This window comes from Trachypithecus francoisi, unplaced genomic scaffold (genome assembly GCF_009764315.1).
Source record: "Trachypithecus francoisi isolate TF-2019V2 unplaced genomic scaffold, Tfra_2.0 Lachesis_group13, whole genome shotgun sequence".
Lineage (NCBI taxonomy): Eukaryota > Metazoa > Chordata > Mammalia > Primates > Cercopithecidae > Trachypithecus > Trachypithecus francoisi.
Window position 1 is genome coordinate 3,926,818 of NW_022681458.1, and position 13,220 is coordinate 3,940,037.

The following is a 13,220-nucleotide window of genomic DNA, read 5'->3' on the forward strand; positions in this document are numbered from 1 at the left end:
AAGAGGTCTGCATGGGCCGTTCTAAGAAAAATCTGCCCCCTTAATGTGAGCACAGCAAAACACTACAACCTAGACACAACCTGGCAAAGGAGCGGCCGTGAGACAGCGGCGAACCAGTGACCAACGGAGAGTTATTAACTCCATGAGACCCAGAAACAAGTACGGGAGGTTGGCTAAGAACCTGCACGTCCCCCAAGATGTGGCTTTCTTCTTACCAGTTGCTGCGGGGGGACGCTGCGGCCATCTGCCTTGCTTCCCATTCAACAAGAGCGGAGAATGAAAGGATGGAATGGGTTGCAAACAACAAAAATAAGCAAAAACAGAACTCATGACTCCTCAACACAAAGTCTAGTGCCATATCTCATTCTGCATGTCGCCCACGGTGTACCTGGGCTGCGAAGCTTACTGTCTGAGGGACACACCTGCTTTCAAACAGGGCTATGCATCCGGCCATCACCCAGTGTCACTGGCTAGAAGGAAAACACAGGAACCATGCTTGATGGGGCAAAGACAGAAAGGCTCTGCCATGGGAATTCCGAAAGTTTCAGTGACCATCCTTACTGTACACACCAGGAGTCCCCAAACTTTTTTGGCCATTCAGTCTTGTTTAAAAAAAAAAAAAAATTTGAACAGGCACCACTAAAACACATACTATTACAAAACATCATAAAAAAGAGAAATATAAAAAGCTGAGGTAAAATAAATACACAAAGTAATTCTGCCGCTCCTTAATGCTACTGTATAGATGTCAGTTTTAGTAGCAGTTTCCTAAACACCCAAGGCCTATGGTGTTTAGGAAAACTCCATCATTTTACTTGGTGACACTAAAAGTCACCGTAATAAACTGTCACCCTCACTCTCAGCCTTCCTCTCTCAGTGATAATGGTTTGGCTGTGTCCCCACCCAAATCTCATCTTGAATTGTAGCTCCCATAATTCCCACGTGTCATCAGAGGGACCCGGGGGGAGGTAGCTGAATCATGGCAGCAGGTCTTTCCCATGCTGTTCTCATGACAGTGATTAAGTCTCAGGAAATCTGATGGTTTTATGAAGGGGAGCTCCCCTGCACACGCCCTCTTGTCTGCTGCCATGTAAGGTGTGACTTTGCTCCTCTTTCGCCTTCCTCCATGATTGTGAGGCCTCCCCAGCCATGGGAAACTGAGTCCATTAACCCTCTTTCCTTTATAAATTACCGAGTCTCAGGTAGGTCTTTATTAGCAGCATGAGAACAGACTAATACACTGAGGAAATGGCAACTCCATCCCTCAGCAGCCCAGGGCAAAAGCACGGGATCTTTCTCTTTCCATTCCCTGCCAATTCATCCACCGGCAAATGCTGTAGGCTCTGTGTTCAAAAGACGTTCCGAACCTGACTCCGCCTCTCCACCGCCCAGCCACCAACCAAGCCAAGGCCACTGCTGTGATGTTCTCCTAGCAGGCCCCCACCAGGGTCCATTCTCCACATAGTGGACAAGGTAATGCCTCAAAAACCCAAACACATTTTGGGCACCCTGCTTCATCCCTCCCCAGCAGGGTGCTGAGTACACAGCTGATGCTCAGTCAGTGCTGCTTACGTCAGCGGTTTCCAAAACTCCAAGGCCCTCTCACGAGCTCCACAAAGTCAAAACTGTTTGCATGATGATACTAAGAGATCAGCTGCCTTGTTCACGCTCCTTTTCTCACAGGTATACGGTGAAGCTTCTGTCGCTATGACAATGTAGTGACTTCAGTGGGCTGGACGGGAAGGTCTGAGCACTGGCTATCTTCCAGCAACAGGCTGTAAAGAGACCTCCACACGCACAACAGGGCCACGCTCACGAGGTTTCTTCTGTTTTGCCGAAGATAGTTTATTTTTCATAAACATTTATGAACGCTGAGCTTATTTTCAGGTTTTTTTTTTTTTTTTTGCTATTATAAGCAAGACTGTGATAAATATCTTAGGTATGTAAAATCTTTCCCCACATCCTCAACATTTTCCTTAAAATAAATTTCCCTCAAAGACTTTAGATAATAATATTTAGGCCGGGCGTGGTGGCTCACATCTGTAATCCCAGCACTGTGGGAGGCCGAGGTGGGTGGATCACGAGGTCAGGAGTTCAAGACTAGCCTGGCCAATATGGTGAAACCCTATCTCTAGTAAAAATACAAAAATGAGCCAGGCATGGTGGCGCGTGCCTCTAGTCCCAGCTACTTGGGAGGCTGAGGCAGAAGAATCGCTTGAACCCAGGAGGTGGACGTTGCAGTGACCCGAGACCTGAGATAGTGCCACTGCACTCCAGCCTGGGTGAGAGCGAGACTCAGTCTCAAAATAATAATAATAATATTTAAATATTATTAATGTTTAAATAATAATATTGTGAAAATAATTAAACCACTCTATAAATTGATTTTTTTCTTTTGCATTTCTGAGTAGCAACAGAAAGTGAACTGCAACACTTCTGAGTTTATGGTTTTTAATTTGTGGAAACAAAGGCTGTCAAGGAAACCTAAAAGCCACTGCCAGGCTTCATTTAGGTCCAGAACATGATTTCTCCGTGAGAGCGATTCCCAGACGTTTTCATGAGACCATGCCTGTCATCGGCATTTAATTATTCTCCGTATTTTCTTTTTTTTTTTTTTTTTGAGACGGAGTCTCTCTCTGTCGCCCAAGCTGGAGTGCAGTGGCTGGATCTCAGCTCACTGCAAGCTCTGCCTCCCGGGTTTACGCCATTCTCCTGCCTCAGCCTCCCGAGTAGCTGGGACTACAGGCACCCACCACCTCACCCGGCTAGTTTTTTTTTTTTTTTTTTAGTAGAGACGGGGTTTCACTGCGTTCACCAGGATGGTCTCGATCTCCTGACCTCGTGATCCGCCCGTCTCGGCCTGCCAAAGTGCTGGGATTACAGGCTTGAGCCACCGCGCCCGGCCTATTCTCCGTATTTTCAAGTTTAATACGTCAGAAAGTTCAATTTTACTAAAGGAGAGACTGGATACAAGGCAATGTGCAGAAGATTAGCCAGAATAGACCAACAAATAAGTTAATGAATGACTAGAATCTAAGCTGAAGGGCTTTGTTATTAAGTTGCTGTGAAACTTTTAACAGCAAATGAATATGAGAACATATTAAACCTGTAAAGTTGTACACAAGTGTTACTAAACCATATGGCCTGGCAATATTCTGTTTGAAGTTATCTTAGTTCATCATAATCCACAGTTAACATAGTTTATCTTAATTATCCCTAATAAACATTAAATAAGAAAGGTAAGACTTGAGTTTGCTCATCTGTCTGAAAAACAATGTAACTCTGCCATATAACTGACTTGAAGCAAATTATTCTCAAAAACCTCCAATTTAATGCTCTACATTACAATAAAAATAAATTGGAAACATATAAGTTTATAACTAATTAATGAAAAAGTAATTTTCATTTTTAAAAAGGGCCAGGATTGTATGTTATCCTGATGACCTAAAAGACATATTTTGCGAATTCTGTAAGGATTGACTGAGCTAGATCTGTGCAGTGCTCAACAGGCACTGACTGCCACTGCAAGGAACTCTCAGTGGACACCTTTCTCATCTGGGAAAGGGTGACAGGACAGCATGTTAAAGATTAAACATTAAAGGTTAAAGACTACAGTAGCAGCAAGGCTCAGCTTACAAACCGGGACTTCTCAGAAAAGAAACAATCAAAAATTACAGCTAAAGATTTGCAGCTAACAGAAATCTATTCAAAACAAAGCCATCACATGTGGGTGTGCAATTTCTCTAAGAGTGTCCCATCCCCATTATCTCCCATCTGTGAACATGTGCATCTTCTAGAATTACCTGCTGGATACAGGCTGCTGGGATTGCCCCAGGCTTCCCACATGGCCTCCGTCATGGCCTGGATAACTTCTGGCTCCAGGGGAGTGGTTGCATTATAGTCCATATAAACTTTCCTGAAGGAAAGAAAGCAAAGACACCCCCTAAGGAAAAGGAGACGGCATATGGGAAGTACGGCTGCTCTGTGTCTATCCCATCAGCAGCAGCAAAAAATGTCAAGGGCACGGCGGTCTTCTGCATAAGCACTGCAGACACCCACAAGCTGCACTTGGGAATATCCAGATCTGCACTACTTATGGAAAACGTATGCACAATTTCTAATAATCTAGTTTTTTTGGCCGGGCGCGGTGGCTCAAGCCTGTAATCCCAGCACTTTGGGAGGCCGAGACGGGCGGATCACGAGGTCAGGAGATCGAGACCATCCTGGCTAACACGGTGAAACCCCGTCTCTACAAAAAAATACAAAAATCTAGCCGGGCGAGGTGGCGGGCGCCTGTAGTCCCAGCTACTCGGGAGGCTGAGGCAGGAGAATGGCGTAAACCCGGGGGGCGGAGCTTGCAGTGAGCTGAGATCCGGCCACTGCGCTCCAGCCTGGGCGACAGAGCAAGACTGTGTCTCAAAAAAAAAAAAATAATAATAATAATAATAATCTAGTTTTTGCCAATTCCTTTTATAATTGATAGGACTTGGATTTTCATTTAGGTTTTCAAAATTTCTTTCTAGTAAGGCACAGTGGATCGTGCCTGTAGTCCCAGCCACTGGGGAGACTGAGGCGGAATGAACTCTTCAGGCCAGAAGTTTGAGGCTGCAGTGAGCTATGATGGCGCCTATGAATAGCCACTGCACACCAGCCTGGGCAACACAGCCAGATCCTGCCTCTAATAACACTCTACCCCTTCGTAGGATTAACGGTCTGTTGGGCCCAGATTACCCATCTGACGGCTATAAAGGGCAGATGGTTGGCCTCTTTCTTATGGAAGGAGGGGAACAGCTGCATATTCCCAAGGGAACTTTCCTGTCTGCTGTTTTAACTTCATCCGAGTTTCGCCTTATTTCCCCACACCTGTTTTTGCAATGGCCTGTGGGGCTCGTGGTGACCTGGGCTTCTCCCTGGGGCAGGTGAACTTTGGCCCCAGACCTTGCATTTTCCATTTCTTTGCCCAGAAAAACTACATGCCTTGCCTCCACCTTACTTTTTTAGATCTTTGTTCCAACTTAGTCCTCTTGTGAGATCCCCTGCCCCGCAGCTCTGTTTAAAACTACAGCTGGCTGGGCGCAGTGGCTCACACCTATAATCCTAGCACTTCGGAAGGTCAAGGCAGGTGGATCACTTGAGGTTAGTCTGAGACCAGCCTGGCCAACATGGTGAAACTCCATCTCTACTAAAAGTGCAAAAATTAGCCCTACTAGGGAGGCTGGGACAGGAAAATCGCTTGAACCCAGGAGGTGGAGGTTGCTGTGAGCCGAGATCACGCCACTGCCTGGGCAACGGAGTAAGACTCTGTCTCAAAAAAACCAACCAACCAACCAACCAACCAACCCACAAAACTGCAGCCACCTATGTCCCTCCCTCCCCAGCCTCCAGGTCCCATTCTCTCCTTCCTTTCCAGGCAGCAGCATCATCTGACACACTAGACTTATTCCCTTACTACCTTAATAGACTGACAGAAGTATGGCTCCATGGGCATAGGGGCTCTGTTTTTCTCACTGCCCTGTCACCAATGCTGAAGCCCATGGGTACCACACAGCAGAGGCATGATTTTTATAAGATGACAAATGCCACAGAAAGTACAAATTCCCTGAAAGATCCCTCACTAAGTAAAATTTATCTGTATATGTTTTTACTAATATCCAAAATCTTTGAAAGCCTTTAGAAAAATGTGTAGTAGTAGTCCTGCCTGATATTAATTTACCTAGTTTTAAAATAAACAGTGCTTATACCATCCACATGAAACCCCAGAAACAATGACTAACTATGGCTGTTAAGACACAGAGTGTGGACAGAATGTGCACTAGTTGTAATGAAGCATCTTTTCTGTTCAAAATCACTCAATAGGTTGGGCGCTGTGGCTCGTGCCTGTAATCCCAGCACTTTGGGAGGCCAAGGCGGGCCGATCACCTGAGATCAGGAGTTCAAGATCAGCCTGGCCAACATGGCGAAACCCCATCTCTACTAAAAATACAATAAAATTAGCCAGATGTGGTGGCACATGCCTGTAATCCCAGCTACTTGGGAGGCTGAGACAGGAGAATCGCTTGAACCCAGGCAGTGGATGTTGCAGTGAGCCGAGACTGTGCCTCTGCACTCTATCCTGGGTGACAGAGTGAGACACCATCTCAATTAAAAAACAAAAAAAAATCACTCAATAGGTACAAGGCTTTGACAAGTTTGACTTGCTGTCCTTTATCACTCTGGTACTAGTATTAATGTCAGGCCTCTGAGCCCAAACTAAACCATCATATCCCCAGTGACCTGCACGGATACATCCAGACCGCCTAAAGCAACTGAAGATCCACAGAAGTGAAAATAGTCTTAAATGATGACATTCCACCATTGTGATTTGTTTCTACCCCACCCTAACTGATCAATGTTCTTTATAATCTCCCCCACCCTTAAGATGTTTCTTTGTAATTCTCCCCACCCTTGAGAATATACTTTGTGAGATTCACCCCCTGCCCCCAAAACATTGCTCTTAACTCCACCGCCTATCCCAAAACCTGTAAGAACTCATGATAATCCCACCACCCTTGCTGACTCCTTTTTCAGACTCAGCCCACCTGCACCCAGGTGAAATAAACAGCCTTGTTGCTCACACAAAGCCTTTTTGGTGGTCTCTTCACACGGACCCGTGAGACATTAACAGTCCCAGGAAACCCCCAGCCCAGCTCGACTTTGCATGTGTCCTTAAATCTGTTTCTTTCCTATAAATAAGCATCCAAAGCACCTTAGTCTAGCTAGTGTTTGTTGGGCGACTATAGCTCTTCAATCTGCTGCTGGGCTGAACAAATCTATGGCTTGAATTTCAGATTAATACTTTACACATTCCTTTGCTTCATTATTTGCTGCTTCCTTAAAATGCTATCAGTATTGGATGAGCAGGCTCAATTTTATGAGTTTCTTAACCAAAAAATAAAAAGTCTTGGGAATCTCGCTCCACTGATTCCATAGGGGATATTTTCCCAGATCCCTTCACTTTGTTCCAACCAAGGTAGAATGCCAAACGTGTGTGCTTTAGGCCTGGACGCCTCCTATTCTAAGCATGGGTAGCAAATGAGCTCACAAAAAGGAAAAAGAGGGGTCTGGAAAAGAAGACACACAGGCTGGGTGCGGTGGCTCACGCCTGTAATCTCAGCACTTTGGGAGGCCGAGACGGGCGGATCACGAGGTCAGGAGATCAAGACCATCCTGGCAAACACGGTGAAACCCTGTCTCTACTAAAAAATGCCAAAAATTAGCCAGGCGTGGCGGCGGGCGCCTGTAGTACCAGCTACTCGGGAGGCTGAGGCAGGAGAATGTTCATGAACCCGGGAGGCGGAGCTTGCAGTGAGCTGACATCGCGCCACTGCACTCCAGCCTGGGCAACAGGGCGAGACTCCGTCTCAAAAAAAAAAAAAAGAGAGAGAGAGAAGACACACAGACCGGAAAATGCATACCCCTGCCTCCCGCCCTTCTCGGACTTAACAAGTGTGGACACCACGTGCTCCGGGTCTCCGCGCTTCTCAGCGGTGGCCATCCCCAATTTCCTGCAGCTAGGCTAGTAGCCTGGGAGAATCCTTAATTCCCTTTCACCTGCCCCAGTGCAACAGCTTCCTACCAACGCATCCGTTTCTGGGAGCACACCACATCTCCCTCCTAGACTGTTACAAGATCCCCAACTGGCTTCCCGGCTTCCTCCCGTCCCAGGCCTACCCGCGCCCCTATTTCTAGGAAACAGCCAGAAGGACTCCTTCAAAACATTTAAATTGCATCGCTCCGTGATCAACCTCCGAAGTCCCATAAGGCTCCGAATGAACCCCGAAGTTCTTCCCGGGTCAGGGGCTCTGCCGGATCACCTCTGACAAGTCCCCTGCCCTTCGCATCTGCTGTGCCCTCTTCCTGGCAGGCTCTGCTGCCCCAGAACCTGTAAACCTCACCCCTGGAAGTCACTCAAGTTTCGGCCCCAAAGTCACCTCTCCGTGGCCCCTTCCCGGGCCACAGCTCGCACCTGCTCCTCCTCGAAGCTCGCATCCCTGACTTAGACCGACCTCGAGGACATCCCTGCGCGGGACGCCCCACGCGAGAGCGGCCACAGGCCGGCAGCGCCCTCCGTCCTCCCGCGCGGGACAATCGGGGACTGACGCCGGCCGCCTCCCCGGCCCTCCCCTGACGGCGCGCACCTCTCCGGCGAGTTGTGTTTTCCGCAGCCGCTGGGCTGACTCGCCGCGGGTGCGGGCGCATCCCTCCCCGGCGCCACGGCCGCCTCCATCCCAGCCCCACGGCTACCGGAACTCCAGCCTTCTTCCCGCGGAGCACTACAAGTCCCGAGCGCTGGGGAGGAGGCGGGGCCGCGACGCCCGGACGCGTCCGGATTGGCTGAGCGAAGCACCCCCCAGCCAATCCGCCCGCTTCACAAGGCCGCAGTGCGCCCAGTGGGAGGCGGGCCCGCGCGGGGGTCAGGTAACGGGTTGGGGCGGGGCCTAGGGCGTCACGGAGCTTCCCGGGAACTTGGCGCGAATCCCCGCAACTTCACTTCCGGGGGAGCCCCGTGACCTTCGCTCTCTGGGGCAGGGCCGCCGTCGGGCCGCTGCCGGCTAGTCGGCGTAAGAGCAGGCTAGGCCCGAGCTGGACCTGAGAAGCCGAGGCGGCTGTGCTGTCTTGCGCGTGCTTCCCTCTGGCTGCCTGCGCGCGGAACCGTGCGCACCGGGAGAGCCGGGGCCGCGTGGCCTTGTTCGCCGCGAACACTCGAGGGGAAGTGCCGGGACCGCGGCGGCAGGGCCGGGGCCCCGGGGGTCTCCCGCGGGCCGCCCTGAACAGCGATGAGCAGGTCCGCTGGACCTGCGCGTCCATAGTCGGAGCGGCTCCATAAGGGACGTGGATGTCGTGAAGTTGGAGTCACGCGTCGAGGATGGACTTGAGGGGATCTGGAGTAGAGGATGGGAGGGCATTGAGAAAATAGGGCAAGAAATGAGGGACTCTAAGTGGGCGTAGAAACGCAGAAAAGATTAATTGAAGATCTTTTTAGGCCGTTAAATAGGAATTGGGGCATGAGGGACAGGAAGGAAGGAAGGATTAGCCAAGTGACTGGGAAGATGTTAGTGCCTTTATCTGGGGTAAGAGGGAACACGGGGGTAAGAGGGAAAGATGATGGGTTGAGCTTTGGACATGTTGAGTTGTCTATGAGACAGTCACAAGTGTAAACATCCACCATTCAGGTGTCCCGCCAACCGTTAAGAAAAGTCCGTTGTGAAAGTGGTGAAAAGGAGCAAAAATCCCTGAACTCTCATGAAGCCATCCTACTATCCCCCCCTCCTTTTTTTTTTTTTTGGCATAATAGTGCCTAACTTTAATTGAGCCTTGAACTATGCCAGGCAGTGTTCTAAGTATTTTTCGTGTGTTCACTAATTTAATATTGATGATTAACCCAGTCCGGTAGGTGTCTTATATATGAGAAATCCAAGATACAGAAAGGCATCTTGCCCAAGTTCACACGAGTAGTGGTGGAGCCAAAATTCGATTTCAAGCATGGTTTGCCAAGAGGTTGAATTTTAATTGGCTTTCATGGGCTTTCTCTATTTTATGTCCTGTTGGGGTCCAGAATAACTTGACTTTTCCAGCACAGCAAGTCTGCACATTTCTGGATTCATTCTCTCTCATTCTTCCCTATAAACGCAGCTCATTTCTTGCAAATGCAGCCAATAGCAAAGGGCCCACCAACATTTAAGAAGCAAATGGATGCACAGGAGCATAAGAACAGTCAAAAGAGGAGGAAAGGAAAGTGAATTGGGAAGGAATGTCAAAGAATCCAAGAAGACAGATAATAGTGTCAAGTGTGGCTGAGAGGCAATCCGAAGTCTACTGTGCATAACAATTAGGAGGCACTGATAAACTAGCGAGAGAAGCCTCAGTTGTGGGCGAGGTGTGGAAGTTAGAATGCAAAGATGGGATATGAAAAAATGAAGAATGCAGTCAACTGTTAAAACGGTTGAGAAAGGAGGAATTAAAACGGCCTATGAGATTACCGGCAAGCTGGGCGCAGTGATTCACGCCTGCAATCCTAGCACTTTGAGAGGCCGAGGTGGGCGGATCACCTGTCAGGGGTTTGAGACCAGCCTGGCCAACATGGCAAAACTCTTGTCTCTACTAAAAATACAAAAATTAGCCTGGTTTAGTGGTGCATGCTTGTGATCCCAGCTACTCGGGAGGCTGAGGCAGGAGAATCATTTGAACCCAGGAGGTGGAGGTTACACAGTGGAACCGAAACCATGCCACTGCACTCCAGCCTGGGCGACAGAGTGAGACTCCGTCTCAAAAAAAAAAAAAAGATTAAGAGCAAATAGAGACTGAACATGTTCATAGGCTAAAGGGAGGTAGCAAACAGGCCATGCAAGAAAGAGGAGCCAAAGTCCTGGAGGAGACGATAGGGGATGAAGTTAAGAGCAAAGATGGCTAGGGAAGTTGATAGGTATGGGGAGAGTTCACTCTCTAAATCTGTTTGGAAGGCTGTAAGGATAGAAGCCTAAGGACAACGGACAAGGTGATTATTCATCCCAAGCACTCCTTGGGCCACTTAGGCAGAAATAAGGTTTGTGTTTCCAGGTGGACATAGTGAGTATAGTGGTGGAGTCAGACAAGATAGTGTCCAACATGGAATGGTGATACCCAGAAAGAATTGAGTACAAACACAGAAGCCTAGGTGTTGAGATAGCCCAGCTGAAAACAGTGTAGGGTGCAACATGCAGCAGCAGCTACCACCATTCCAAGTGTACTGGTCACACATGCAACAGATGACCTACCGAGATGTCTCTAGTACAAACACAATTGCCCCATATTGGCCAGACATTTGAGGAATGCCATCTCCATGAAGATAGCACATGCACCAAATAGAATTCTCACCTAAGGGATTAATAGAGCTATTAGAGTAAGTCTCCAATACGCAAGATCTTGAGACAAATGGGTATTTTATTAAAAAAAAAAAAAAAGGCAGTCATGAAACAAGAACAGCAAAAAGAGATACTGGACATTAATAATCGAAGTTTAAAAAATAGAGTTGTCGGGTTGGGGGAGGAAAGGATGCATAGGCAGAGAACAGAACTTTTAGGGCAATGAACTATTTTGTATACTATAATGGTGGATACATGTAATATATTTGTCAAAAGTCACAGAAGATACAACACCAATAATAAATCCTAATATAAACTATGGACTATGGGTGATGATCTGTTAATGAAGGTTAATCAGTTGTTAACAAAAAATACCACAGTGGATGTTGATAGTGGAGGCGGTTGTGTGTATGCACAGGCAGGGGATATATGGTAACTCCTCAATTTTCAAGTGAAACTTTAAAACTCCTCTTAAAAAAATAAGGTTGTTTTTTTTTTTAGAACCTCCCAACAGATGGGTTGAAGAGCAGAATAGGCATAGCTGAGGGGTGAATTCGTGAACTGGTCCTAGGAATTCTCTGATTATTGCTCAAAAGGATAGAGATGGAAAATATGAAATAAAATCGTCCATTGAATACAGTGATTCTCAAGCAGGGGTGATTTTTCCTTCCAGGGGTCCCTTGTTCGTATCTGGAGACAATTTTGGTTGCCATAACGGGAGCTGTGGTGCTTCTGGGCTGTAGTGAGTAGAGGCTATTTATACTACTGAGCATCCCCACAATAAATTATTAGCCCCAAAGTGTCATCAGTGCCAAAGGGGAGAAACCCTGATGTGGTTCCACGTTTGCATTTGGTATCATTTCTTCTGCCAGAGGACTTTGTATTGCTAGTCTGCTGGTATGCTTCCTTCAGCTTTTGTACACATGGAAACTCGTTATTTTGCCTTCATATTTAATATGCTCCTTAGATCTAGAATTCTGGCTTGAGTTTTTTTCTTTCAGCACTTTAGAGTTACTTCTTCAATATTTTCTTGCTTGTATTGTCTGCACGAGACATCTGTTGTCACCCCTATCTTTGTTCCTCTATATGTTGTCTCTTTATTTCCTTCCTGCTTGCTTTGAATATTTTGCTCTGGCCAGGCACAGTGGCTCATGCCTGTACTCCCAGCACTTAGGGAGGCAGAGGTGGGAGGACAGATTGAGCCCATGAGTTCCAGACCTGCCTGGGCAATATAGCGAGATCCCGTTCTTCACAAACAATTTTTAAAAGTATTTAAAATATTTTGCTGTGTCACTGATTTTGAGCAGTTTCACTGTGAGACTTCATTATGGTGTGGCGTTCTTCATGCTGTCGTGCTTTGGGTTTGTTTACCTTTCTAGATCCATTGGATTAGAGTGTTTATCAATCTGGAAAATTTTTCTTTTGAAATGTTTTTCTCCCCCGCTTCTTTGGGGATTCACAATTAGGAGTTATCTCACAGCTCATGAAGTTCTCATGGAGGGAGAGGTTCCCACTTTTTCCCTTTATTTTGGATTGTCTTTGTTGCTCTATCTTGAAGTCCATGTTTCTTTTGCAACATATAAGCTGCTGTTAAAGTCATCCAGTGTCTTTCTCTATTTGATTTTATTTTTTTTAGATGGAGTCTCTCTGTCGCTCAGGCTGGAGTGCAGTGGCGCGATGTTGGCTCACTGCAACTTCCGCCTCCCGGGTTCAAGTGATTCTCTTGCCTCAGCCTCCCAAGTAGTTGAGATTACAGGCATGCACAACCACCCCCAGCTAATTTTTGTATTTTTAGTAGAGATGGGGTTTCTCCATGTTGGTCAGGCTGGTCTCAAACTCCTGACCTCAGATGATCCCCCTGCCTTGGCCTCCCAAAGTGCTGGGATTACGGGTGTGAGCCACCGAGCCCAGCCTGTAATTTTTAATTGACTGCTAGGTATAGTATGTTTTCTCTGGTGGGTGCTGGATATTTATCTTTTTTCTTTTTCTTTCTTTTCTTTCTTTTTTTTTTTTTTTTGTAGACAAGAGCCTTGCTCTGTCACCCAGGCTGGTGTGATCTCAGCTCACTGCAACCTCCTCCCAGGCTCAAGCAATCCTCCCACCTCAGCCTCCCAACTAGCTGGGACTACAGGTGCATGCCACCACACCTGGCTAATTTTTGTATTTTTTGTAGAGATGGGGTCTCACCATGTTGCCCAGGCTAGTCTCCTGCACTCAAGCCATCCTGGCCTCTGCCTTAGCCTCCCAAAGTGCTGGGATTACAGGCATGAGCCACCACTCTTGGCCTGGATATATATTTTTAATTAAAAATTTTATTGAGATCATTGTAGATTTACATGC

General features: G+C 47.3%; 1 protein-coding gene across 5 annotated transcripts in view; it reads right to left on the bottom strand.

Moving 5' to 3' along the window:
- Nucleotides 1-8,436, bottom strand: part of SCLY (selenocysteine lyase) — a 39,811-nt gene extending 31,375 nt beyond the window's left edge. For 4 of the 5 annotated variants that reach the window (XM_033229692.1, XM_033229690.1, XM_033229691.1 and 1 more), the window contains exons 1-2: nucleotides 8,178-8,436; nucleotides 3,804-3,916 (exon numbers count right to left, since the gene is read on the bottom strand). In XM_033229692.1, the coding sequence (XP_033085583.1) occupies nucleotides 3,804-3,916; nucleotides 8,178-8,266 (202 nt within the window). In that variant the 5' untranslated portion in view covers nucleotides 8,267-8,436. The remainder of the gene's footprint in view (nucleotides 1-3,803; nucleotides 3,917-8,177) is intronic. The other variant, XM_033229689.1, reaches the window with a different exon arrangement.
- Nucleotides 8,437-13,220: the final 4,784 nt, after the last annotated feature.